Source organism: Castanea sativa, chromosome 11, assembly GCF_040712315.1.
Source record: "Castanea sativa cultivar Marrone di Chiusa Pesio chromosome 11, ASM4071231v1".
NCBI classification, from domain to species: domain Eukaryota; kingdom Viridiplantae; phylum Streptophyta; class Magnoliopsida; order Fagales; family Fagaceae; genus Castanea; species Castanea sativa.
Genome location: NC_134023.1, coordinates 33,622,565 through 33,650,468, shown reverse-complemented (window position 1 = coordinate 33,650,468; position 27,904 = coordinate 33,622,565). Strand labels below are relative to the sequence as shown.

Genomic DNA, 27,904 nt, shown 5'->3' with positions numbered 1-27,904 from the left:
GTATTAAGAGTATGCATACCTATAAATATTTGAATGTAACTTAAAAACCCAACTTGAATGCTTTTAAAAACTGCACAGCAACTCTGAGATCCAAAGAAAGAAACTGGATTGAAAAGAAATTTTTTCGTTGTGATGGGAGGCGTGCCTTGTTTGCATTATATATACTTTTTTTTTTTCAGAGTTCTACTGACTTCTAATCCGGGTAGGTGTAGCAAAGTTGTTATAGAGATCATTAGAATTGTACTACTTCTAGGGGTAGAAGTCTACTACTACTAGGAAAGCAGGAAAGGTTTTATCACTTCTGTCAAAAAAAAAAAAAATAGAGGAACTCAATTAAGTCACGTTACTTTTCCTTTCTAGCTTTTTTTTTTTTTTTTTTTTTTTTTTGTTGGGGGGGGGGGGCAAATATGGTATTTCCTAGTAAAAAAAAATTGAAATTTCAGGGGGCACCTGCCCCCTCGCCCCCCCCTCCCTCCGCCCCTGTCTCCAAGGTTCGGCGCACTTTGGGGTTTGAGAGCTGAAGGAAATAAGACCAATGAAATAAGGGTAATGCAGATAAAAGAGGAGTATGAGTAACGCAAGCAGAAGAGAAGGAATCTGCAGGTAGCTGTTCTGTGGGCATTGCACAATGCATGGTGCATGGATCCCACAAAAAAAGTGAGTTTTTTGAGATTTGGAATGGAAAATGAACCGGGTTTAGATGCCCAACAACGCTGGGTAAGTTTTGGGGATTTTTAAGTTATAAGAAATGAATTATATGGTGATGAATAATTATATTTGAGTGATGAGTGATAGATAACACACCACCCAAACAAGGCCTTAGTCATTCTTTTTGCTTATTTTCTTTTTGGTGTAACTCCATTAGGAAACTTTTTTGTGGATTGGTTGGTATAGTCTCTCTCTCTCTCTTTGATGCTTTGAATAAGCCTATTATAGCCGTGCTAGAATGGATTAGGTTTAGGTTGATGACTAGAATGTTCAAAAGAGGATTGGGATTGATAAGTTCAATAGTGACATATGTCCTAACATATTACAAAAGCTTGAGTAGTTGAAACTTGATTGTAAGTCATTTTCAGTTATTCCATCAGGTAGCTTTATTTATGAGGTTGATAATGAGTATGAGAGGCATGTGGTTAACCTTACAAGATAGTGATGTAGTTGTAGAGTTTGAGATTTGACAAGAATCTCATGTAAACATGGTGTTCTAATCTATAAGAGCATCTCTAATGGAGTAGCTAAAGCCCAAATATTCTCTATAATAGAGAATGAGAGCAAAAAAAAGGTCTCCAATAGATTCTCTAAACACCAAATTTTTTTGGCTCATGAACAGTAGCTCATCAAATCTGATGAGTTACTGTTCATTCTTCAAGTGTCTTTTATTATTATTATAATAATCAGGTATTGATTAAAAAAATGTTGGAAGATGTGTAGTTGTTAAAAAAAGAGTAAATAATAAAGAAAGAAATAATATTTAAATGAGATAGATAATGGGATAGAGAATCTGTTGGAAAGTGCATTTGAAAAAGTGAGTAGTTAAAAGGTAAAAGTCACTGTTCATTCTCCAAACAGTACAAAAATTTGGAGAATCTGCTGGAGATGCTCTAAGCATCTAGAGAATCCGAAGGATTATTTGCATTCATGCTATCGAAAGAATGCCTATATGGCTTCATACAAGAAGATGATTACCCCACTGCTTGGCTAGGATAAGTGGGTTCAAACCAATCAACCTGCACCTGCTGCCCTAATTGTGTATAAGCCTTCAGGCAGGCCACCCATGAAAAGGAAAAAAGTTATAAATGAGCCAAACAATCCATACAAGATTTCTAGAGTAAATAGACCTATATAGTGTGGGTTTTTCCATAAGGAGACTGGGGCTTGAAAGGCAGAGAAAATTAGTAAGTTCACTCAACAATCTAAACAATGAGCAATTTATTACAAAAGTGCTTCTCACAATCTCATTCTTTTGTAAGCACAAAGGGGAAATGGTGCAAGTTAATGGCTAATCTGGTTAAGGTTCATGTTCAATAGATCAACCAGTAAGTCAGCCACCTAGACAACTAGCAAGTTAACTAGCCAACTAGCAAACAAGGCGGCCAATCAAACAATTAGTCAGGCAACCATTTAAGCAGCCAGCCATCCAAGCAACAAGATAGCCAACTAGCCATCTAGCAAGACAACCAGCCAGCCATCAAATAAGACAGTTGGCTAGCAACGAGGCAAGACAACCAACAAGCTATCAAGTAAGGCAGCCAGTCAACCAGGCACAAAAGTAGCCAATAAGCCATCCAAGTCGACAGCCAGTGAGCCAGCCAACCAACAATCAAACCAGTCAACCAACCAGCAAGACAACAAGCAAGAAAGCAATCAAAACAACCAGCAACTCAGCCAGCCAACCATCAAGCTAGGTAACCACCCTATCCACAGCCAGCTTAGTCATTTGCTTCAACTTCAAGCAGACCACCACCATCAAGTAGAGTAGCCACAACTCAATGGTTCTCATGTAGTCAGCCCATCTCACAAACTCTTAAAGAAACAAGGGACACAAGACAACCTTTATCTCAGTTATCTACCCACACCACCCTTTCTATTTAGATCAATACTCACTGTGAAGTGTTTCCAACGGGGAGAGGTGAATTAAGATCTTAGAGAGCTAGTACAATGTTCTCAAATGGAGACAATATGCAGGGTAAGGATAAGGGCAAGGGCAAGGGCAAAGTCATTGGAAAATGAAGCCTAAAGTTGTGATTTTTTTTTTAAAACTTTTTTGTTATTGTGCATGTATGCTAGTGGTAGTGCACATATGTTGGTCTTTTTATGGAAAAAGTTGTTTGCTTTTGTCTTAGTGGGATAAAACCACCTGTTATTATTACGTTTATTTGGACATGTGGCAATCATAAACAATTATGATTTGTTTGATATTGGAGAAGTTATAATACCTATTTTTGTACTTCGGCATTGTTTGCCATTATTATTAGATGGAGTCCAATTGTTTCCAACATAATTTTGGTAATGTTGTTATATATGGATGAAATGGTACTCTTGTTATAAAACATACTTGTTGGGTGCATAAACTTATTGCATAAACAACATACTTTTGGTTTGATGTAAAACAAAATTTGTTGGGGGCATTAACTTATGCATGCTTCATGGAGGATATTGCATATAATCAACAAGTCAACATATTGCTAAGTGATTGACAGTTGTTGTAAAAAAACATACTCTATTCCAATAAACATAAACATTACATATTGTCAAATACATGGCATATACTACATTCTTGTCTTCAAGTATTTTAGTACAACACATTGTCAAAAGTGATAATAATTAAAATTACACAACAATTACAACAACTTACTTTCAAGGTAGACTCAATGGCTTTATTCCAAATTCTCCAATCCTACCAAAAAACACAAAAAAAATAGCAAATAATACCCATGACACAACAAGTGCAATCTTATAGTTGTGTAACTTTTCTTGAGCTATCCTTTTTCTCACCCTAGCTTTTTCTTCCCTTCACTTGGCTACTTTTTCCCTTCCCCTTGCTTCTTCTTCCATTGCACGAGCTACAATTTCATTCTCAATAACTATTCTTTCCCTCTCACTAGCTGCCTTTTCCTTCTCCTTTGCATCTCTTGCCTCATTCTTGAACCTATTGATTCTTGCAAGGATAATAGTTGCAACTTCCAACCCACGATTACATGTTTTGTTGTCCAACCCCCTAAAGAATTTACAAGTAGGTTCATCATCCTACAAGCAAAATCCAAGTGGGTTGTATTCAAAAAACCAACAAACCATAAAACTCAACATTTACTTACCACATTATAATAATAGCAACCATAAAACCTCCTCCCAAAATTGTTCAAGGTTAAAGCCGTCCGTAGTTAAAAACACTTAGTAGAACATGAATGATGATTGGAACCTGAGTAATAACTTGATGAAGACATGTTGAAATTTCAAACAACTTGAAATCCTAAGTTCTTCAAACATCGGAAATTACCCATTGAAAAACAACAGGCACAAAATCATTGGACAACAACAAACATTACTAAAGTAAATTCTAGAAAAGATTTCATACCTGATAGAAAGGAAAGCCCCAACTTTAGTATACCTCCTTGCTTGCAATTAGTAGAAGACACCGAATTTCTTTGGCAAGTGAAGTAAAAAAAAAGGGTTAATGGTTTGGGGTTTGGGGATTTTAGGGTTTCTGAGTTCATATAGAAGAGGGTAGAGTGAGAGAGAGTGTTGGTTCTTCTATCATGTAGTTCTAATTAGGGTTCTAATTTTGGCTTATATAGTAAATGAGATTTTGTAACGGAAAGAGAAGAGGTGGGTAATGGTTGCCTAACAAAGGACACCACAGGTAAGTTAAGTGGTAAGTTTTAAACCACGGGCAGTCTTTGTTAATATTGGCCAAACCACAGGTTGGTTTAATGCAATTTTTGCTATATATATTAGTTGAGTTATCACATAAGTCTATGATGCACTTTTAAGCTTCACACTTAGCTAGGAATAGGATATCTCAGTGGCATTTATAAACAATTATGAGAGTGGATGCTCATATTATATGATATGAACACATTACACATGTAATGGAAAATAAAAGAAGTGAAAAACTAGAACAATCCAATCAAAAAGCCAAGCATGAGGGTGAGTGCTTATATTTTTTGTTTCTTAGAGAACTTTTAGTCTAAGGTATGGTTAAATCAAAACCATGGTTTTAAAAAATGGTACGGACAAAGAACCAAAAATGAGACTGGTTACCAATTTTGTAGTTTGACTGGGTTCCAATCGGTGGTTGAGCTAGTGACATCATAAATAATTTAATTAATAATGATTAAATATTAAAAATTAATTATACATTTACAATAACTAATAATATTTACTAAAAATATTTTAGGTTATTAATATAATTTGTAAGTGAATTTTTTCAATTAATATAATGGAAGTAATAATATGTTCCAAGTTTTAAAGTTTAAACAAATAAAATCTAATAATAAAAAGAGATTTTTAGGAGCATTTGAATCAAAAGAAAATATAAAAAAAATGAAGTTATAGGCACAATTATGGGATAATAATATAATATTAGATGGGAGAAAAAAAAAAAAGAGAGTAGCTTATGCTGTTTGTTGTTGTTGAAAGAGAGCCGCATAGATGAATAATAAAATATAAAAAAAAAAAAAAGAAGCTAAAAGCCAAAAAGAAGTTAGCCATACAATAATAATATTTTATGCAGCTGTCTAATGTTTAAAGTTTAGAACCTAACGAAATAAGTCTCAAAGAATATTAGCAAGAGCAGCAGTGAGGACTGAGGAGATTGCATTTGGACACTCTCATCGCAAACTTCAAATCCAATTTTTAGGACTCCTCTTGCTAAATTGTTTACGGTAATTGTTAGTTCAGATCCAAGGTCAAGCTTCTCCTATTCATTGCACTCCCCTCTACCACTTTAGCCATTCAAATCGTCGACCAAAGATCTCAGATTTTAAAAATCTTTCCTCTCAGAACCGATTCAACATTCCCGGTTGTCGATTCTGACGATTCAACCTCTAGTTCTCCGATTTTGAGATGTTTTTGTGCATTTTTGATTTCCATGAATATTCTGACTGGTATTGACACTGGTTCATGGTTGAATCGGCCGATCCGGTCTGATTTTTAAAACTATGATTAAAACTATGTGAATCTTTAGAGTTTGTAGGGTAATTTCAGCATGTACAATGACAAAAGGGGTTCTTTTAAATTCTTCCTTATTCCCCTTTAGTTTATAAACAAATCATTTATATTATGAGAAAATTTTACATAAATTTTTTATCTTTTCTTTTGAAATCCTTCCCTTTCCATTTATTTTCTTGCAATGCTTTATTTGGTTCTTCTGTAGATGAAAATAGTAAGAAACATAAACATATTATAATATCCCATTTGAAAAAAAGAAAATTACAATATAAGTACAAGTTGGTCATTGTTACGATGAAGTGTTGATTGTAAGGTGTAAAGTAATTATTGAGCTCATTCAAATGGGACCATTGACCACATGAATTGTTGATTGTAAGGTGCAAAGTAATTGTTGTGCTCATTTAGATGGAATCATTGACCATTCAAATTTAACTTGAAGAGTATAGTATTTGGAATTTAGCAGTACCTAGTAAAGTTTTCTTCTTAATACATAATGGTAAGAGTGGGCTTCCCTCTGTACACCTTGTTTTGGAAAGTGCAATTGCACACCATCATTTAATCTGATACACACCACATCATTCCTGGTTAAGGGTGACAAAATTCACCCAAACTCACTCAATTATTAATTGGATAAAATGAGCATTGACCCAATTAGACCAAGTGAATTTAAATAATAATTTGGTGTTCTCACTAGACTGTCATCACATCTCTCATTTGATTGAGACAAGATAAGTCCATAAAATGTACTAGGAAATTTTATTTCTTATATCACATCTATAACACCTAAATCTTTCATGTTGAGCTTACTAGTCAACATCCTCTTGGTAACTTTCATTATTGCTACCTAATCGAGCATATCTCACAATGACATAGCCTTTTGAATAGTTATTATTGTAATTGTGTGCTTATTATAATTTAACAATTTGAATGTTTAGTAATTTCTTGAGAATTATTTGGATTTGTGTAAATCATAGAATTCATTGTGTGGTTTGAATTACTCATTGGTTGATATACATGATTGGAGTATATAAGTTGTTGAATTTACTTAAGCTTATACGGCCTCAGTTGACATGTTTTAATTGCCTAATGCTTGGTATGCACAAGAGTCTATTATGTATTCTTGCTAAGTAGCAAGATAAAACATTAAAGATGTTCATTCATTATAAGAATGGAGTTAAGAAATAACTAAGTGAATGCAATAGGTTCTTGATTACCATAAAGCTTGTAAAGGAAAGTTATTTTTTCCATCAATTATTAACAAGATGCCTCAAAAGAAAACTTATAAGACATCATGTGAATTATGGAAATGTCCCACCTTACTATAAATTTTTTAAAAGTAGGTATGTTTGGTGAAGGTGGTGGTCCTTATTCCTAAAAGGATAAGAATAGGACTAAGAGATATTGATTGTGTTTTCATTGTTTATGATCAAAACAATAGGTCTTATTGGTTTCTAATAGATTGTGTTTTGTGAATGAAAATATGTTAGTTCTTCTCTTACCTCATTTATGGGAGACTTTGTTCCTATATTTGCTTTCTCTTAATTTGGGAGCATTGTACATTAATTTGAATGATTTTTGGAAATTTAGACAAGTAATGAAAATTTGGAGAATGTCCCAAAGTGCGTTCATAAAATTGGAGAATGTCCAATAAGTGCTTACAATCTTTAATGGTGGATCTAGAAAACGTAAGACGGTCATCTGCAAAAATCAAATGTGATAATTGTGGTCCGTTACGATAAATTGCAATCTTCTGTAGATGCCTTCTTGATTAAAACAATAAGCTCTTTTACACACAATAGAAACAAATAAGAGGATAATGGATCATATTGACAAAAATTCTTATAGAAAAACTAATATGGCCTCTTGGTACCTCAATTTATTAGAATAGAGAAAGTAACATAAGTAATACAATTTATAATTGATGACATCCAATCTAATTGAAAACGCATTCTTAACATCACTTGTTTAGGATATCACTATTCCACCCTATGATAGTTAATGTAAAATAATCAATCACCAAGAATTATACTCATTTCATCAATAAATACAAATTTATATTTGTGAAGCATTTTCAATTGTATGATTTTCAAACTTGAAATTTTGTGTTTACATGGACACTTAAACATTGCACTTTTCCATCCTCCAATAGCCTATTCAAATATTTCCTGAACTTTAGAGAGTTCTTCTATTGGTTGGTCCCTTACTTATCTAGCTTCCAAATTAAAACACAAGTCTAGAGGCCTAGTTTTTATTTATTTAATATTTTTTAATTTTTTCATGGTTGGATAATAATAGGCAAAATTCTATTATAAAAACTTCAAAACACAATAATCCAGGATCAGGTTACAACATACAAATAAAAACACACCACTTTTTATCTTAGATACCATTTTAGCAACATACACTTAACGCACTAAATCAATACATAAACATTACATAACCATAAACTAAAAGAAAACACAAACACTTCATACACATGGATTTGAAAGAACACAATACATATTTTGGTTTGTCATGAATTCAACACTGTAGCATCGATCGTTTGTATACCAGGTTGCGAAACCATTTTACTTATGTTTTTGTCCTATGCGCGTCACTATCGGCAATGTGATCCCACTTTGAGATCCATCTGTCAATGTTTTTGAAGTAGTCATCACATTGGTCATTATTGGTGCACTGAAAATTGCTTTGTTTAATCGAGACCCTTCTTCACATGTGACCAACTAGCTAGACTTGTAATTTTTTTTGGACATGCCTCCAACTCATTCATGTTTAACTTACTTATTGCAAATATAAACTTCATGATGTTTTCCTTCAATAAGTCTCAACCATTACATATTATCATAATTGGATATGTGTCTGTGTGTGTGTGTGTGGGCGCGTGCGTCAATGGTAGATAGCCATTTTCAGCATTTTTTTTTTTGAAATATTTAAGTCTACCATTTATATCATCATTCACAATATAATATTGAATTCCTTGGTAAATGAGGCAAAGAGGACTAGTAACACTTACACACTTATTTAGTGTTAAAGATATTATACATATTAGCCATATGTAATAGGCTCAAGCCCAGCTACTGTGTGTGCAAGACAAGTCTTCTACTTGTACTAATAGTTTAGGGTTTAGCCTCCTGTATTTACTCATGTTATAGTTCATTGTAATATAAACTTTGTATTACACTCTTATACAATAAAGATGTAGCCTTAAGAGTTTCCTCCATGAACCATGTAACCCTCGTGTTCCTATTCTATGCTACCTCTTTCCCATTTACTCTAGTGTGCTGATTTCTACTTACAGACAGGAAGGTGCTTGGTTATATATGAATTCTTTATACATTAGATCATCTTAAATATGAAAGTCTTATCTTAAATTGTCTCTACTATATATTATTGTGCATTGTCCTCATCAAGCATATTAAAGTTTTTCTTACAAGTTACTGTAGCATTTCACATTTTATAAATGAAAAATGTCATTTTTATTTGACTTTTAGACTAACATTATCATCTTTCTTGTTAGATATATTATGGCTGAAGTGGCCCATACCAATTGTAGGCCTATGTACTTGTAGAACAAACATATTAAACTTAAGTTAGTCTATGGTTAGCCTAGGGTTAGTCAAGTATTCTTTAGTATATAAACAACACATTGAGTTCATTGTAACACAAGTGCTTAATATAATATGTAATCATCTAGGGTTTCCTCACAATGGACATAGGCCGTTAGGCCAAACCACTTAAACATTTTGTGCGTGCTCTTTCTCTTATTCTTCCGCTCATCATTCAATTATCACACACAATCACACAACTTTCACATTGCTAACTTGATTTATCTGAATTTAAATTGGACTTCCAACCCAAAGAAAGTGATTTTTTTTCAATATATAAAAATTGGTTTACTTGAAAGAAAGGTTTAGATCATTTTTTTTTAATGACATATTCAATTTTTATTTTTTTCAAAAATTAATTTTGAGGATGATTTTCAATTGTTAAATTTTGATTGTGTTGATGAACCATGATATCATTCTGCTTATATATTTCTTTAAATATTGCTTGTTGTGTAGTATTTAATGCAATTTCTTTCTTAATCTATTTGAATGATCATTTTAATAAATTTTCCAATTATTTTCAATACAACAGACATCATATTAGTCCAAAGTTTTGTACATTTAACTTTGGACCAATATGATGTCTGTTGTATTGAAATATGGAAAAACATAAAGTAAAAATGGTAATTATTATCACTACACATGCATTACTTTAGTTTGAGGACATAAATAAGCAGTACATGCTTTAGGCTCTAGTAGGTGAATAACAACTTTTATCACAACTTAGTGAAGTGAAGTTGTAGATCCACCATTTTTACTTCACCATCACTTACAACTTGCTATGTGGACAAGTTGTAACAAAATTGTGGGAAAATTTGTATTCTTAGCATTAATTTTTGAACAAAGGTATTGTTCCTTTGGAATTATTTATTGATATACCAAAAAATTATTTTATCCCACTCTCACGTTTGAGCACCTCACAATCTCACATGCATGTTTCAATTTTTATATTCTTTTATTTATATTACATGAGTTCATAAGTTCATATCAAATGAACACCCATGCACCCTAAGTTGCAATTACATGGCCTTGTAAAATTACGTTGAAAATTTCCATTTTTGACCAACTTTTTAATCACAATTTTGACCAATTTTCCTTTGTTCACAAGTCAGATTCCAAATTTAATGACAAAAGTTTATTCCACACTTTGCTAACTATTCTATTATGTGTGGTTGGTTATCAGTGGTAGAGAAAAAGTGGTTTATGTAAAAGTGATAGAGAGCTAGTCATAGTTTAAAATTTGTTACATACTACCTCAAAATCAGTTTCCTTTTAGTAAAATATTAGTTTCTTTTTAATTAACAATTATTATCCTGACCCTTGATGTTTATAGCCAAATAGAACAAATAAAACATGGAAAACATCAAAGCAAATTAATCATGAATTAAAAAAAAGATTCATCATTTTTTTTGTCAATATGCATTGCATCTTTGTGAGCATGCGTATGCACCTTTGACCACGCGCACGCATATTGATACAGAAACACAAACACAAATCCAGATTCATTTCTCATGCTTAAATAGATTCACATTGTCATTGATTTCAATTCAACCAATTAAAAAAATACTAAAAACAAATCAAAGATAAAGAAATAAAAACATACTCCCTCCGTCCCAGTTAGTTTGTTCTCTATTCCATTTTGGGATGTCCTAAAATATTGTCCTGTTTCTAAAAATAAAAGTTATTAATTTATTAATGTTCCAATTATACTCCTATTTTATTTTCAAAACTATTTTTTGATAAATTTATTTAAGGGTATTTTTGGAAACATATACATTTTTATAAGGCAGACAAGACAATAAATGATGTTCCCTTAAAAAGTTTGACTTTTTAAACAGGACAAACAAAGTAGGACGGAGATAGTATCATGCATAAAATCTCATATTATTCAAGAACAACACAAGAACAAACAAAGCATGTTCATATTCATATATTTAATCATGTTCGTTCAACTCTTAACTCAAAATAAAACACAACACACCAAATCAACATAAACAAATCGAATCATATTCCTAACAAAGGATATTATTGAAGAACATAATTAAGAAAATAGAACGCAATTATTATGTACAGATTATTTATTCTGTATAGGGCTGATAGTTTGATGGTAATGTTGTTTATTTCAGGTTATAAAGTTTATAGTTACTACTACTATTTCAGGCTATTATCTTTATTATGTATAAAGTTAAGAGTTACTACTACACTAGTAGCATTATTTGATTTGGGAACATTTTAAATTAATGATGTGGTTTTAAAAAAAAAAAATCAATCATATTTTAATTACTTTTTGTGATAGGTGACAAGTCAGTTTGTATAGCTTATGTAGGAAAGTTTGTAGTATTCTTTGCATCAATCTTTGGTTGTATAAAATTGGTCCTATGCCATGATTGTATTTAGGGGAAATGTGTACTATGTCTCAAATAGAAAGAAAATTATGAGGCTGTCTTTGCCTATCATAAGTTTGCTAGTATATGCAAATTCATGGACAATTTTTTCCTATGATAGGTTTGGGTTCCCATGGCAACCTTAATAAATCTGAAAATCAAGATAGGAACTTGTAAACGTATAGTTGAGGAGTTGCATTCATATGAGAAAGAGGTTGAGAGAGAAGTTGCAAAAACAGCAGATATGAAAGAGAAAGGATCTGACCCTTATGACCTTAAACAACTGGTACAACAGACTAAAATCATACTTCAGAATGCATTGTTAGAAAAGTCCATTGCCTATTTGAATGAAGGAATGAGAATCTATTCATATTATAATCTTTTCTTATAACATCCTACTTAAAAGCTCTCTTTTTGTTGTATCTTTGAAGAGGAGAATGTGCTTGCTGAGTCAAGGATGATGATACTTGATTGTCGCAAGCGCTTGTAGGCCTCATTAGATTTTGTCCCATTTATCACTTTAATTTGGCCAATGCCAAATCTTTAATTTGGCACATGTAAAACCAATCTGATTGGTAAAATAAAATTAAAAGGAAAATTTTAATAAATTCCCTCCTTTTAGTCTTCCTTAACTTACTAGTAATAAACCAAAATTTTCAAATTCTAAAATACTACTCATTAATATAGGAGAGAATCAAGGATTAGTGATAGAGCATTTAATAAATTACATTGAGACTTTTTTTTTTTCGGAGTGCATAAATCCTATTAATTTTTGGGAAAGATTTATTAAATCCATTTATTCACTCTGAATTCTTTTGAAATTACCAAATGAACATTAAACTTTCTTTATTTAAAACATTTAGTTTTGGATATAATGAAATTAATAAACTATTTTTGGTTTTATAGGAGGATTATTATTTATTATTATCTCAATGGTTTTTTTTTTTTGTTGAAAAAGATAATCTCAATGGTTTAAGAATAATTACTTTATAGTGTTAATATTTAGTTACAATTTGTTATTGTTTTAATACTATTAATAATAGGGTTTGACTTACCTCATGTACTTTTTAAAAAGAAATCTCCTTTTGTTTTAATGAGAGACTGTCACATCACCCACTAATTAAATAAAATTATTAATTAAAGCCAAACCTTAATAATATATGAAAAATTACATAAATTATATATTTTTTAAACTAAAAATAATTAGTTTAAACTTATTATGTATTTAGTTTAATAATTTAAGAATTATTAATTAAATATTAATGACATCACCGGTTGGACCATCAGTTCGACCAGGGTCAGACCATAAAATCAGGAACCACTCTCTTTTTCAATTCTTTGACCGGTTCAATTTTTAAAATCATGCTTTAGTCTCTTGTCTGTTGTTGGCATCTCAAAAGATTATAAAAAATTATGAATAAAAATTTCTCTTTCCAGTTATTGTTTCTATTTGGCATATCAATCTTATCTTATTTATACAGTGAATCTCAGTTTATCCTTTTAGTTCCTTTTACGGGGCCTGAGTGAGGGATAAGAAAACAAAAAAGGAAACAGAAAAATAATGAAGTTTGATGTAAACATCCTGCGTTATCCTATAAATGATACTAGGGAGACTAATGAGACATAAATATAACTTCTGACTAATTTATAGGTTTAGCTTCTTTTCTTTTCTTTTTTCTTTTGAGAAAAAGACGCTTATATTAAACAATCAAAGAAGGCTAAAATTAGCTTGAACAACATCATGGATGTCTGATGGTACATCTTCCATCCAAACAATTAAATTGGGCGATCTAATTGCACTTCTTGCTAGTGCATGAGCAACTCTATTTCCTTGCCGACATACATGGCTAAAACTAATGCTAGAAAAATATGGAACCAATGTTTTAACATCTTGTATCAAATGACCATGTAAAGACAAAGAGGAGTTAGCATTGCTGAGATCCTTGTAAACGATATCCGAATTGCCTTCAATAACCACTTCAGTAAGACTAACTTCCAGTGCAAATTCCACAACTCTCCTCGCTGCTAGTGCTTCTATCTAAGCTACTGTTGTTGGGAGGTGGACTTGCTGTGACAGAGAGGCCATAATAGCACCTTCTAAATTCGAAATCACGAAGCCTATCTGAGCTCTTCCTTGCTCGAAAAAACTGCGCCATCGTAGTTTACTTTGCAAAAATCTCGGTCAGGTAGCTTCCTTCTGGTGTGGTTCCTGTGCTGCATCTTCAAGGTTGCTGCATGGTGACTTTGAAATTCAGCTCTACGTTCCTTCAACAAGTGTAAGATTTGATCTAAGGGATAGGAACTTTATTTGAAACGAATCTAGTTTCTGCAATTCCACACTGCCCAACCCGTGAAGGCCAGGAGAGCAGCATCTTTGTTGTCCGAGAAGGCGTAACTGAATATCTCCTTGCAGACCCGAGAGCCATGTCCACTGGGTGTCCGAGCTCCAAACAACCTGCACATCAAAGCAGAAAAAAATAGCATGTGAGCAATTTTCATCCTTGGACTTGCAGATATTGCAGAGGCCATCATGGGTGATTTTTCTCCGTTGTAAATTCTTCCTAGTGGGCAAGGCTTCCCTAAAAGCTCCACACTTTTTTCCAGAAAGCTGACTCCTGAGTTGGTATTTGCGCGATAGCTAAATTTTCTTGCAAGAACCTGTAACCCGATTTAACTGAATACTGGCCCGACGGGGTGAAAGGCTAGACCAGAACATCAGGTTGGCTTGATGAACTAAATGGAATACTCTTAATCACATCTGCTTCAACTGCACCAAAAACATGATCAATAATGTCATATCTCCAACTCCTTGTGACTAGGTTTATGAGCACTTCCACATTAGAGTTCTCCTGTCTCAAAAGAACTGGTGTGGTGATTTTTGCTGCATTTCTCGAAAGTAACTAGCTGTCCCCCCAGATTCTAATCTACTTCCCATCTCCCACCCTCCATATAGCTCCCTTGTTTATGACATCTCGACCCTTCAAAATACTTCTCCATGCGTATGAGGCGGATGAAGAATCTTTCGTCTCTAAGATAGTCCCCCTAGGGAACAATCTCGCTTTAAAAACTCTATAAAAGAGGGAATTATCATCATGCAGAGTCACCAAGCTAATTTCGCTAACATGGCCTCATTGAACATCACAAGGTCCTTGAAACCCAAACCCCTTTGATCTTTATGTTGGCACATATCATCCCACTTCACCCAATGTACCTTTCTCCAATCCCCCCTTTGTCCCCGCCAAAAATTGTGAACAAATGACTCGATATCAGGGCACAAAGTGGTTGGGAGCTTGAAGCAACTCATGGTGTAAGTAGGTATCACTTGGATGACTGATTTGATTGTTGGGGTTTATGCTATAAAATTCAATTTATTAGCATGTCATAAATAATAAATTGTTTAATTATATGAGACTATTTATAAATGAACTAATGGAACATTATCTTAGTCCATGAGATGCATTGTATGTGATTTAATCACAGAAGATGTAAATCACAAGTTTCTTGTAAACTCAAATTAAATGTAGTTCGTAGTAGGTGATGAAATTGGGCGTTTTATCTGCGAAGACTATAACATATCAACTAAGATGATTTGTCTTGATCATGGAAATGGAGATTTATAGTTGGTATGTTGATATGTTTTAAGAGTTAAGACATATTAAACTTGACCGTTGTGAGATTTATTATTCTCCTAACGACTGTCAAATGAATAATAAATCTCACGACTTCTATTTACATGAACTCTTAATCCTGAGAGAATAATGGACTTGATCATGAAGTGTAGGTTACTTTGATATATATCAGGAGTGAGATCTATTAGTCATGGTCAAAACCTCAGTATGTTGGGCAGCCACATTTAGTATTGATGGAACATGTATTCTCAAGATGGAATTCATAGTCTCTTAACGGAGATACAAAATATTCCATTGAGATAAGTTTAATGAGTTTGATTATTCAAAGAGTTGGGCCCAACCATTTTAGTAAGAAGTTACTAAAGTATATATTTATGGAATTGAATTTCATAAATATATAATGAATAACTTAAAGGATTAAACCGGGTACTCAAGGATTAAGACGTAGTAATCTTCAAAATGGCAGTCTACATTCATGACTTTGTATTAGTATGAATATTTTATAAAGGGATTACATGTATAATAAAGTCTTGAGATATAATTTATAGATAAGGCCTAGAGTGCAACTATATTTATATAGTGGTATTAAATATAGTTAATGGTAACTTTGGACTTGTCAAGAGTTGATAGAAAAACCCAAGGCCCATTGGAGCTAGTGTCTTATTGGTCCCTTTTGGTCCCACTCCAAGCCACACACAAGAGCCCAATTGGAATGGCCCAAAAGGCTAGCCCAATTAGATAATTAGTTATATATAAAGAAAGAAACATACATAATTTCATTAAGGTTTTCATAAGTCTTTTTTCATGAGTATTTTCATTAAGAACATACAAGAAATGAAATGGTTTGTATGTGAGTGTTGGACAATCTCTTATTCTCTCATTAGAAGCTGATTGAGAGACCACACTTCTTGGGCATTAAGTGGAATTGGAGTGAAGATTAAAAAGTGTTCCCAAGTGCTTCTGATCTTTGGTTTTGAATTTCACCTCTCCAAGGTACGCTTTCTTGTTCTTAAATTCTGAAATTTACATAGTACATGTTATCAATTGCGAGTGAAGTAGATACGTTAATTTTCCACTGCGCATGTTTTGTATGAGATACAAACACATATTTTCCATGTGTTTTTCCAACATTGATTAGAACTTCTCTTCCGGCTTGGGATAAGAGCTTTCCCTCCCACCCTTGTAGTCTCTTTCACACTCTTTGCTTCAAATGATCAAAGCCTGCTCTTTCGTTTCTTCCCACCAGGGCTGGCAAGCCTAAGTACTCTTCATGTTGCTTCAAAACCGTGACTCCAAGATCACCCATGATCTGATTTTGCATTTCAATTGAGGTAGACTTACTAAAAAATAGGGAGGTCTTGTCTCTATTTAACTTTTGCCCCAATACTCGTTCGTAGGAAGAGAGTATTTCTAACACCTTTTGACAATCATGAATTTTTGCCCTGCAAAAACAAGAGTCTATCGTTTGCAAATAATAAATGTGTTAGTTTAGGGCCATTCCGACAAATAGACACACCTTGAATGTCACCATTACCCACTACTTTTTTAATCATTCTATGAAGATCCTCTGAGCACAACAAGAAGAGGTAAGGGGACAGTGGGTCCCCTTGGCAAATACCTCAGCTTGGTTTGATATTTTCCATAGGTTCACCATTTATCAATAGAGAGTAAGTTACAGATGATATGCATTCCATTACTAGAGCCACCCATTTGTCATTAAAGCCCATTTTCATCATAACATTCCTTAAGAAAGACCACTCAACCCGGTCATAAGCCTTGCTCATATCTAGTTTAAGAGCCATAAAGCCTGTCTTCCCCGAATTGTGATTCTTCATATAGTGCAAAGTCTCAAAAGCTACCAGGATATTGTCTATGATGAGGTGACCTTTAAGAAAAGCACTTTGATGTTTGGAGATGAGATGAGGTAGCACTCTTTTCAATCTATTGGTGAGGACCTTTGAAAATTTTTTATAGAGCACGTTGCAAAGACTAATAGGTCGAAACTCACTCACTCTTTTCGGGTTCTTTGTTTTAGGGATTAAAGTGATGAAGGTGTGATTTAGAGGAGTGGACTGAGTTCAAAAAATGCAAAATAGAGGTAGTAACATCACTGCCTACTAAACCCCAAAAATTCTGATAAAAAAGTGGTGGCATTCCATCAGGCCTCAGAGCCTTAAGTGGAGCCATTTGCTTTAGGGCATTCTTAACCTCCCAAGCCTGAAATTCACTATTCAGAATAGAATTCATATCTTTAGTCACGTTTTGAGGGATGGAATCAAGGTATGCCTCAAGTTCTGCCAGGTTGGAGGATGTAAAGAGTTGTTGGTAATAGTCTAGGAAAATAGCTGAAATCTAGTTAGATTGGGTACACCACTCATCTATGAATCTGCATTCATCCAAGGCATCCTGAAAAATCTGCATTTGTGCATGTGGTCTTAATCTCCCCCCCTAGCTTCTCTGATTGCTTGATGATCTCGTTAAAGTCTCCGGCACATAACCAAGGAAGTGGGCTTTGGCCAAGTAAGCTACAGAGCAAATCCCACGATTCTTGTCTCTTGTGAGTTTTGGGTTCCCCATAGAACCCAATGAAGCACCAAGGCTCACCCGAGTGTTTGTTTACTATTGCATCTATGTGATTCAATGATGAAGACTCAATATCAATATCAATGTTATTTTTCTAGTAAAGCACTAACCCGCCACCTTTATTCACTTTTTGAACAAATTTTTTTTTATTAAAATGTATTCGATCCTTCACGTAGTCTAGCCTTGCTTCGCCTGCTAGTGTTTCGGCTAAGAACACGACAGAGGGCGCTTTTGCTTGTACTAAATTAACAAGCTCTTGAACTGCCAGTTGGTTCCCAAGCCCCTTACAGTTCCAGATTAAGCAACTCATTGGACCTGACAAGGCTAGGAACCAACCTCCGCCAATACTGGGGTATTTTCTTTATCATTGTGAGAGACCTAATACTTCTTGCTTGGTAACTCACTCTGATCAATGACCAAACCAATTGGACCCTTTAAGCCAATTTAATCATCCCTGGTAGTTGTGGTACCTTCAGATACATGCTAATAACGTTTCCACTTAACTTGCACTGAAGTTTCTGAGGATACGTTTGTAACAGGGGTGTTGGTTATATCATGGAGATAAGTGGTAGGTTCCTTGTGAAGCGGGGATACCAGAGTTTGAGGATGTGGCAGACTCGGGTTTGTATCCCGGGAAGTATTTAAATTTTCCAAGTCAAAAGAGTGGTGAAGTTGCCTTATAGGAATTAATTCCCTCAGCAGCAACTGATTTTAAGGGGTCCTCATAAATCCCAAGATCATTGTCAATCTCTTTTAATTTCTGCGAAAAGTAATCTCCTTTATTTTCGTGATCCTGAAAATGCGGGATTGAGTTGCCTTGTGGAGCCGTGGGTTCATGGGATTTTTTATTTTCAATTTCTACATAATCCATTTCCATATCTACATATTCCTTATTTGGATCAACTGTGCCTGGCGATGGTACCGGAGTCGGAGCTGGCCTGCCTCCCTTCGCCGCCTTGTGGAAATATTTTTAGTTGTGTCTTCATAGAAACCTGAAACCTGAACCACAGTTTTCTTTGATGCCCTTGTCTGGCTTGGTCTAATCCAAGAACCAAACTATTGTGAGTCTGGTTGTAGAGCACCCTTACTTTGAATTCAAAGGTCGCAATCCCTATCGCCATGATCAAAGCAACCACACCAATAACAGATATTAGGTAATCATTCGTACCTGAAATTTACCCATACCTTTTCGCCATCCTCGAGCTTGATCATTTTGCCTTTGCACAAGGGTTGAAAAACATTAAGTTTTGCTCGAACCCAAACGTAACTTCCACACTCACTTTCTAGAGCATTTGTTGATCGATCAACTAAGCCAATAGATCCACAAATATCTTCTGAGACTGACTTGTTTCTGTATCCGATTGGAATGTTGTGTACCTGAACCCAGAAGGATGCCTTGTCTAGGGTCAGCTCGTCAAGGGGAACAAGCCTATCGTAATTTTTTAGAACAAGCAAAGATTTGTCGAAGCTCCAAGGTTCATTGGATAAGATGCGATCCACGCCCGTTTTGTTATAAAAAAAAAATAGGACCCTATGAGCACCCTCATTACTGACTGTAAACCCGTTGTCAGCCCTCCAAAGCGGTTTAAAAGTCTTTGCCACTGCATCCATGTTGAGAGCACGTCAAGTTAGGAACCTTGCTGCTATAATATACTCCTTTGAGCAGCGGTCTTTTTTGAAACATATATCATCGCCCTCCCTTTCAGAGAGGGAAAGGCAATTCCAATGCTTTGTGAGATCATACATGGTAAACGGAAAAGAAGGGACGGGACAAGGAAGAAAAACAAGATGGTGTTGTGGTGGAGTGAAAGAAAGAAGAGAGAAGAAAACTGTTTCCCCAACCCCAAAAGAAACAAATAAACCACAAGCCCTACACGTAACACTATCACAAGAGGGGAAGAGAAGCCTTATAAGAAGGGACAGCAGTTCTACAGCCTAAGGGAAGATGGAGAGCCACCTTTCTTAGCAACAGAGAAACTTTTGGCTGATGTAATCAATTTATATAAGAAAAGAAAAATATTGAGTTGTAAAATTTATAGTTTTAGCTGATATAAGGTTGTCAAATGGATCAACAATGAAAAATAAGAAAAGAAAAATATTGAGTTGTAAAACGAAGTTTCTCCCTCGTGGCTCCTAAAGCTGAGGTAGTTCTCATAACTTAACATGTGGACAAAGCAAAGCATCAGTTCTCTCTCTCTCTCTCTCTCTCTCGTGCGCACAAACACTCACTTACATCTGGTGATCATGGCGTCCTTAATCTGGATGCTGGATAACTGGTGGGTAGAGAGAGAGAGAGAGAGAGGTCTCTTACTTTTGAAGTTTGATCTTCAAAAAGATAAAAATTGTGTATAGATGAAACTCTTCTTTCCCAACTTAGCAATTGAACAAAACTCGGAAATATCTAATGCCAACAGTATTTCAGGATGTTCCAAATATTGTTTGTTCCCTCTGTTTAAATGATTTCCTGAGTACATAACAAGTACAATTTGCTTTATCTCTGTTTTAGAACTCACCTTTGCGCTAAAGAACAGACGGTATAAATCTTCAACTGTGAATGACACGGTTTGAGTGACAATATCACAGATACACAATGGCTATCTAGTCCAGCTTTGGCACGGATATGCTTCAAATGTAGCCCAAGTTGCTTTCAAAACGAACTGTGTGCCTTAAGCCCTCCCTTTGGTTTGGATGGGAAGGCCTTAGGTCAACACACCTAAGTCATACTCCATAGGAAATCAGGACAACCCACATTTCAGTGAATAGGATTTCAGTCCAACATGCTTTTCGGTGGACACAAACATTTTCAATGTTTTTTTCCCAATTAATAGAACACCTTGTCTCAGCCTCTATGCTTTTCGGTGGACACAAACATTTTCAATCCCATCGAGCCTCATTAATAGTTGTGAAAAGGATTATGAAATTTTTTGTCTTTTAGACTTATAGTGGAAAGAAACTACCCTCTCCAACTGTACAAAAGCCCCAAGTAATGCCTGGGCAGATTGCTCTCTGGCAGGCTGTAAGTACAATGCTTGAGTGGAACAAGTATTTGAAGTAAAGACCTAATTAGGGAATTCTGTACAGAATACCAAATATCACAGCAATCATAAAGTCTTTGTGTTCGTAGAAATTAGTCACCAATTTTCTACATACTTCACAAAGAATGGCGGGAACTTCTCTTGATCCTCCTACGGAAGGGCCTGCATGCCTCAATGCTGAGATTGACAGCTGCTGCAAGTGCCATAAAAATGGCAGCATCCTCCACGCATGTTACATGTCGCATGGCCAGTTGTACCAATGGCTTGCTACTCTTCCCTTCCCCTTGCACTCTACAGCTCATGACAAAACCTCCAACGACTAGACTCAATGCTGCAAAGTCTCCACTGCTTTGTGGGCTTGGTATTGGACTTGCGGCTGCTTCTCGCATTTGTCTGTCAGTGTCTATGAAAAACTCCCCACCCTTTTCAGAATTGATATAAATCTCAGACATGAGAAGCTCCCCTCCCTCGTGGCCTTCAGAAAGAAGGCGAAATCTGCAGCAGACAGAATCTCGGATGCCACGTTCACGCCATGCCTCAAGCTTTCCCCATGGCTGCCAACTCTCAGGCCTGCAAACATCAGGGCGAACAATCAACCAAGCGCCTGGGTTGGACCTGGCTACCCAATCACAACCTGTTGATGGCACAAATGGAGTTGTTATGAAGGCTGCTGCGACAGCTGAGCCAGAGAGATCATGTATCTTCACCTTCCACCCCTTCCTTTCTCTTCTCTCTATCTCTAGGCCAGAACCGTCAGCAGAACCTGACCAATAAGTGCTCAATGGGTCCACCTGGGGCACCCTATCAATTCATTATAACTATCAAAAAATAATGTGAAATAGAAGTTTATCCTACTCAATTACATGACTAAGAGACAGAAACAAGAAAATGGTACAAAAGCCCCTTTCATGTACAATATTTGTCATAAAGAGCAAGACCCCTGAGGCAGAAGCACAAGTACCCTTTTGGAAAGATCATTTGAAAAGGTAATGTGAACCTACGTTTACCTTTTGTAAATTTTGTTGGTGCTTAAATGGAGCATCAAGAAAGATCACTGGCTTCTCTTTCCAATTATATTATAATGCAGAAAATTTCAATGCTAATTTCACTCAAAAAATGCATGTCACCCCAAATTCCATCTACCTAAACAGATATAGCCAAAACTACACCAATCATGAAGCTTACCCGTCCTACAAGAATCTAAAGCTAGCAAAGCCTTTTGAAAACTTAATCAGAATATTAAAATTTTCTCAAGATATCAATATCAAATACTCTCTCCTTCCCTATAAAAAGAAAACATTTTGAAATGACACAATTATTATGAAAAATGTAAATATAACAATCTTCTTAGAATGTCTTTTACTATTCATAAGAAATGGCACAACTTTTAATATTTGCATTCTAAAAAAAAAGGGGTGAGGATATAATAGGAAATAAAACTTTCACTTTTGGGAAGTTCCATATATATTAGGAAAACCCAAAAAAGGAAAAGTTGTGATATGTTGTGGCCTAAAGGGAGTACTTCGGAATAAAAATCCTTTGTTTTAGTGTTTCACTTTTTTCTTTTATGACGCAGGAAAACTTTATTCAAATTAGTTGCACATCATATAGCACTATACAACAATCCTCACTATTAATCAAACTCCTAATTATCGGATAATCAAGGGGCTTTTCACCCTTGATGGGCTAAGCAGTTTATCCTCATACCCAAGAGGTCTAAGTGTTTTACTTTATACTCCATCAATTGCAGCAGTAAACCATGTGTCTTCTTTTTTTTTTCTTCATTTTAAACCTTGGTTACTTTACAAGGATGAAAAAGTGACATGTGGCACGCTGTAAGTGGAGCATAAAGTGTAACACTCAGAGTGGGACAGGATTTTATTCACTTAACTTCTTCTTCTTTTTCTGGATTACACAATTCAGAGAAGAAAAACCAAATTTGTTAGAAAAGAATGAGAGCAGGTTGCAGCTTTTTGAAGGTTTACACAATTGATGAAAATAGAAGAGATCATGTAAATAATATCACCTTTCACGACTAAACTTGCAACTGAAGATTGGCTGCTTAATGGAGCCTTGAAGCTGAACTATTTGAGGACTCAATTTGGTCACATCTTCGAACTGGAAAACATATCTTGGATCAGGGTCCAGTTTCACTCTCAGATGAAGCTCTGCTCCTGGTCTTCCACTCTCCTGCTTGCTTTTGCCAATACCTATCCAACCATTGTAAAGAATCACTGGCCTCCCATCACCCCATTCGGGACTAACCTCCAGTTTAAATGTTCCAATCTGCTGCCTCTTGGTGCCTACACCACAATGGGACCCCTTCCTCTCTGAAAATACAGCAATCTCCAAACATGCATGAGTGCTATAGAAACAGCCAGGTGCCAACAATGCCTTCAGATCAGATTCATCAAGATAAAAGCTTGAGGCAATGCTGTGAGAATCAGGTGCTGCTTCAGGAGAGGTTACAAAGGGTACTGGTGTTGTCTGCATAGGGAAACCTCGAAGACGAATTTCACATGAACATGGTGAAGAGACTACATGAATTTCAGAATTCACTGAGTTCAAAGCTGCCCCAGGAATCCTTAGTCCCAATGAGCCAATAGACAACCTAATAAAAGCCTGAGGATCCATTATGGTCACAGATCTTTAGCCATTGTAGATTTGTTTTTGAATAGGTCAAGAACCCTGTGGCATCAGGAGACACATGGAAATTAGATTACAAACAAAACCGATACTTCCATTTATGTTGAGATCAAAAGTACCAGGTGTTCATGTTCATGAATTTGATTTTCCTATTCTTAAGGTTCTATTTCAACCAAAGATTAGAAATGCAGCAAGAAACAACCACTTAAAAAAAGTCTAAAAGAAGAGGGTTGTATGGAGCCCATCAGAATTGAAGTTCATAAAAGTAAGATGGGTGATAAGTTGGCGTGGTATAAAATATGTCATATTCCCAAACTATCAACATGTGATAGATTGTTGAAAAAAAGAGGTTGCACTTTGACCAAAAAGAAGAAACAGGTTACACCATTTGTGTTGAAATTAATCACATTTTTATGTACCCAAAGGCCCACACATTGATATGACTTTTTTCAAATTGGAATTTCTTGACCATTTTCAATTTTTCATCCATCAAGCAGCCTGTCAACTCATGCTAATTACAACTAATTTCTACAACCAAACAACAAATTGCAAGTATCATCATCAATGCAAGAAAATAGGAATTTATTGTATGGGCCTCTATTTGAGCCTCTCAATCCAATTTCTCCACTAAATTACTAAGACATACAAAATTGCTTTGCACTTTAAAAAGTCTGTTAGTGTGTTCTTTTTAAGTGGCATTTGTCAGTTAAAGGATCACTGTTTTTATAACCTAGGAAAAATTTTGTATGATCCCTGATAGAGTACAATAGTAAAAATACTGGTTAACATCAGGCAAGGGAGATTGCAAACCATATGGACTTATAACAACCTGAAAATTATGTGCTACTAAAATTTCAGCATCCAAGCAGAGTTAAGATCCATGAGCAAAGACATCACAAGATTTTTAGTTCATTTTATCTTTTCTAAAAGATTATTCTGAACTAGGATTTCTAAATAGTTATACAAGTAATTGGGATGCAGAGAAGCAACTTACCAAAGCTTGGTTTTGAACAGAAATGGCTAGAATAATTCATTAGAAGTTGGAAGAAACAAAAGATAAGTTGAACCGAATGTGGATCACAATTTTTGCAAAAAGATATAAAAAATAGAAGGGCCTACTATAAAGTTATTGAACAGTCATTAGAACTTTGAAGTAACTGATTATTATGTGGTGACATAATCTTTTGTAAAAGATTTTAGTATATGTTTATTGTTTGGAACCAGCAGTGAGGTTCACCAATTCCTTCATTATGAAATTCTGCACTAGACCAACATATCACCAAAAAAAAAAAAAAACCACCATCACTACTAGCAGCTTGGTGCGTTTAGATGGTAAGAGCCAATATAGCAGCTTTTCTCCATACCTTTATCTAAATTTTCCATCAAGAAAGATATAATGTCGCACATTTGAATTAGGGATTACTTTATATTTCCTTAATACTTTCTTAGCATCCAAATTCCAATCAAGTGCATGTGATCAATCAAAGAAGGAAGAGCTGAGACTCGTTGGTGCTAGAATGCATTGTTTAATCTTAGGTGAACCAATGAGGAACTTTGCCTAATAGACAAAGAAAGGAGCAGCTTTAATATCATGAAAGGAAGATCCCAAACCTACCAACCACTAAGAGTATAAAATACAGTGTTTAACTTTGTGAGGCCACAAAGGTTCATATTCCATCATCCATCATTGATGTGTAATATCAAAAAGGAAAATCATTTCCAGGAGTTTGTCATGAGCAGTAAGCAGACTGCCAATAATTCTTTGCACTAAACAAAAGCAGAAAAACCATGCATCATTGACACAATGTTTAAATAATTAATTTCAAGTTGTTTGTACCAAAGGTAACTTCTGTTTTGGCTTCTGCAAACATAAGTATGAAATATACCAAACGTGAACAGATCTTGCTTTCTTGTCTAAAAGTCTTTTTGCTTCTTGGCAAAATTTAAAGAAAAGAATATGCTTAATAGTTCATTGAGAAAAAATGATATCTCAAAGACTATTATTTATTTATTTCCTTCTACTACTCCAAAGAATTATATGCAACCTAGATATTTTATCCAAATTGGGCACATCAACTAGTTTCTCATAGAAGGGAAGCAGTATTGGAAACCTTAATATATTGGTATCTAAGCAGGTTGAGAATCAAATCAGCTTCTATCTCCGGGAAAGGTAAGACATCTCTTTTAAACTTTTTGGAAGGATTGGACTAAGCATACAAGACCCTCTTTGTCAAATACTTCCATCCCTTAAGTGGTTTTTATGTCTTTCTGCTGCAGGCTTCTTATAATTTTCGTTATGGATGTGGGATCATCTATTAAAAATTAGTAATCTTACATGATGAAATTCCTCTGCTTAATTTTGCACCAACATCACAAAGCAGGATAATTCTTGTAATGATTCATTAACATTACTTTATTTTTCACACCATAACTGGACCTTATGTTCAATTTTTAAAGCAGAGAAAAAAACTAAAGGGAAGAAAAGAAGATGAATTCTTCAACGTCAGAGTTTTATTATGCTGTTTTTGAGTCTTATATCATGAGAAACTCAACTAAGTGGAGCTTCTAGCATAATCCGTCCAAGTCCCATACCAATAATCTCAATACTTTTCATTTTCCTTTTCCTGCATTTTCTTATCAAACAAACAAAAACCACTATTCTAAAAATTCAATTTGCACTTCAAACTATTTACAAAAGAATGACAAAATTCAACAAACTTTGGTGTGGTAAGTGGGTAAACAACCAAAACACTTCAACAAAACTGATACACCCAAAAGATAATGGATATAAAAGCAAGTACAATAAGCAACAATTTTGATTCAAACCAAGTAGTTAGCTTTTAGCCCACATACAAAAGAAAAAAAAAAAAAATTTTAGTTTACTAAGAAATGGGTAACCCACCAAAAAAAATCCCAACCAAAATCAGCTCACTACTTAAGCTTAAACACAAACAAAACCAATAACAAACACATAACAACCAAAGGGAGTACAGAAAAGCAAAACATAAAAAGACCCATGAGTAAGCATACCTTTATGATTATATATGACCAGTGTCCAGTTCTTGTTCACAACAACACCTGAGATCACTTCACTTGTGTCTGTTTCAAAACAGTGTCGGGTTTGGCTCTCTCTAAAGACTAAACTCAAAAGTAATTAAGAAAAACAAGGAATGTGGGAATTGCTATAATGGTAATAATTGGTGGAGGGACTAATTAGTTGAACAAACAAATTAATACAGATTCCATAATGAGCTTTTTGTGTTCCACCTACTATAACTACAAACAACTATACATAACTATAAAAACAATATAGTCTTATTAGTAGTAATTTAATAAATCAAAGAATATGACCCTTAACATACTTACTTTATAATTGTAATGAACGTTACATAGACTGTGCTCAGATCACGAGGAGAATAGCTGAAGAAGAGAAGAGAAAAAAATGCTGGTTGTCTTTCTTTTACACTAAGCTCTTGCATTATTTGTCACGAAACAGACGGCGAAATTAAAGGCAATTTTTTTTTTTTTTTTTAATTTTTAAAGCGATGAAACTTAAGGTGACGAATGACTACGTTATATTTATTTTTCTAATAATAGTAACATTGTGGTACAGTTATAAGTATATTTTAAGAATAAATAGGGGAATGCCGTATGGAAGAAAATGGAAGAGAGAGATAGAGAGAGGTCGGTCGTGAATACAGCTGTAATGAAGCAATGTCTATGGCGGAAAAGAGAGGAATCACTATCATACACACATATGCATGACTTCATCCTATTTAATAAGTATTTTCAATTCCTATTAAAAAAAAAAATGATGACATATTGAAATCAAAGGTCTCTAAAGTCATTGCACATTTGTCCTTGACCACCCATGTTCACAATGAAGGGCAAAGAACCTTGTTGGATGTAGCTCAATCAATACTTCTCTCTTATTTTTAACCGAGGTGTTGAGAGTTCAATTCTTCTTGTTCCAACAGACCTCATGGGGTATATAGGTAGTGTTGTATTGGACTTACTGGTATAGGGTGTGACGTAAATTTAGAGGTCTTTAAGTTCAACTTGTCACAATATCGATTATGGGGGTTTTTAGATATCCTGTATACAACGAATGGAATAGTATAATCAAAGAATGAGACACTATTTTCTTATATCCAAAAAATAATAGTGTTTCCTTCTTTCTTTTATTTTTTTATTTTTTTTTTTAACATGTCATGCAAATATTTATGTGATATAGTAATATATCTATATATTTTTACATAATATATATTAAGTTGAAAATACAATAAAAGATCTATGTTAATTTTTTGTTTAAATGTCCTTCCAATTTATAACATTTTTATTCCATTGAAATT

The 27,904-nt window shown here is 34.6% G+C and overlaps 1 protein-coding gene across 5 annotated transcripts; it reads right to left on the bottom strand.

The window, feature by feature from the left end:
- Positions 1–20,742: 20,742 nt before the first annotated feature.
- Positions 20,743–27,071, bottom strand: LOC142618094 (uncharacterized). 5 transcript variants are annotated; one of them, XM_075791094.1, is made up of 4 exons: positions 26,919–27,055; positions 26,583–26,690; positions 22,933–23,594; positions 20,743–21,707 (listed from the first exon to the last, which is right to left on the bottom strand). In XM_075791094.1, the coding sequence occupies exons 3-4, from the start codon at positions 23,538–23,540 to the stop codon at positions 21,023–21,025; spliced, it is 1,293 nt and encodes a 430-aa protein (XP_075647209.1). In that variant the 5' UTR covers positions 23,541–23,594; positions 26,583–26,690; positions 26,919–27,055; the 3' UTR covers positions 20,743–21,022. The 5 variants fall into 5 exon arrangements, with proteins under 5 accessions (XP_075647209.1, XP_075647210.1, XP_075647207.1 ...); XM_075791095.1 differs by having other exon boundaries at positions 26,583–26,651; positions 26,919–27,047; XM_075791092.1 differs by lacking the exon at positions 26,583–26,690 and having other exon boundaries at positions 26,919–27,071.
- Between the last annotated feature and the right edge of the window lie 833 nt (positions 27,072–27,904).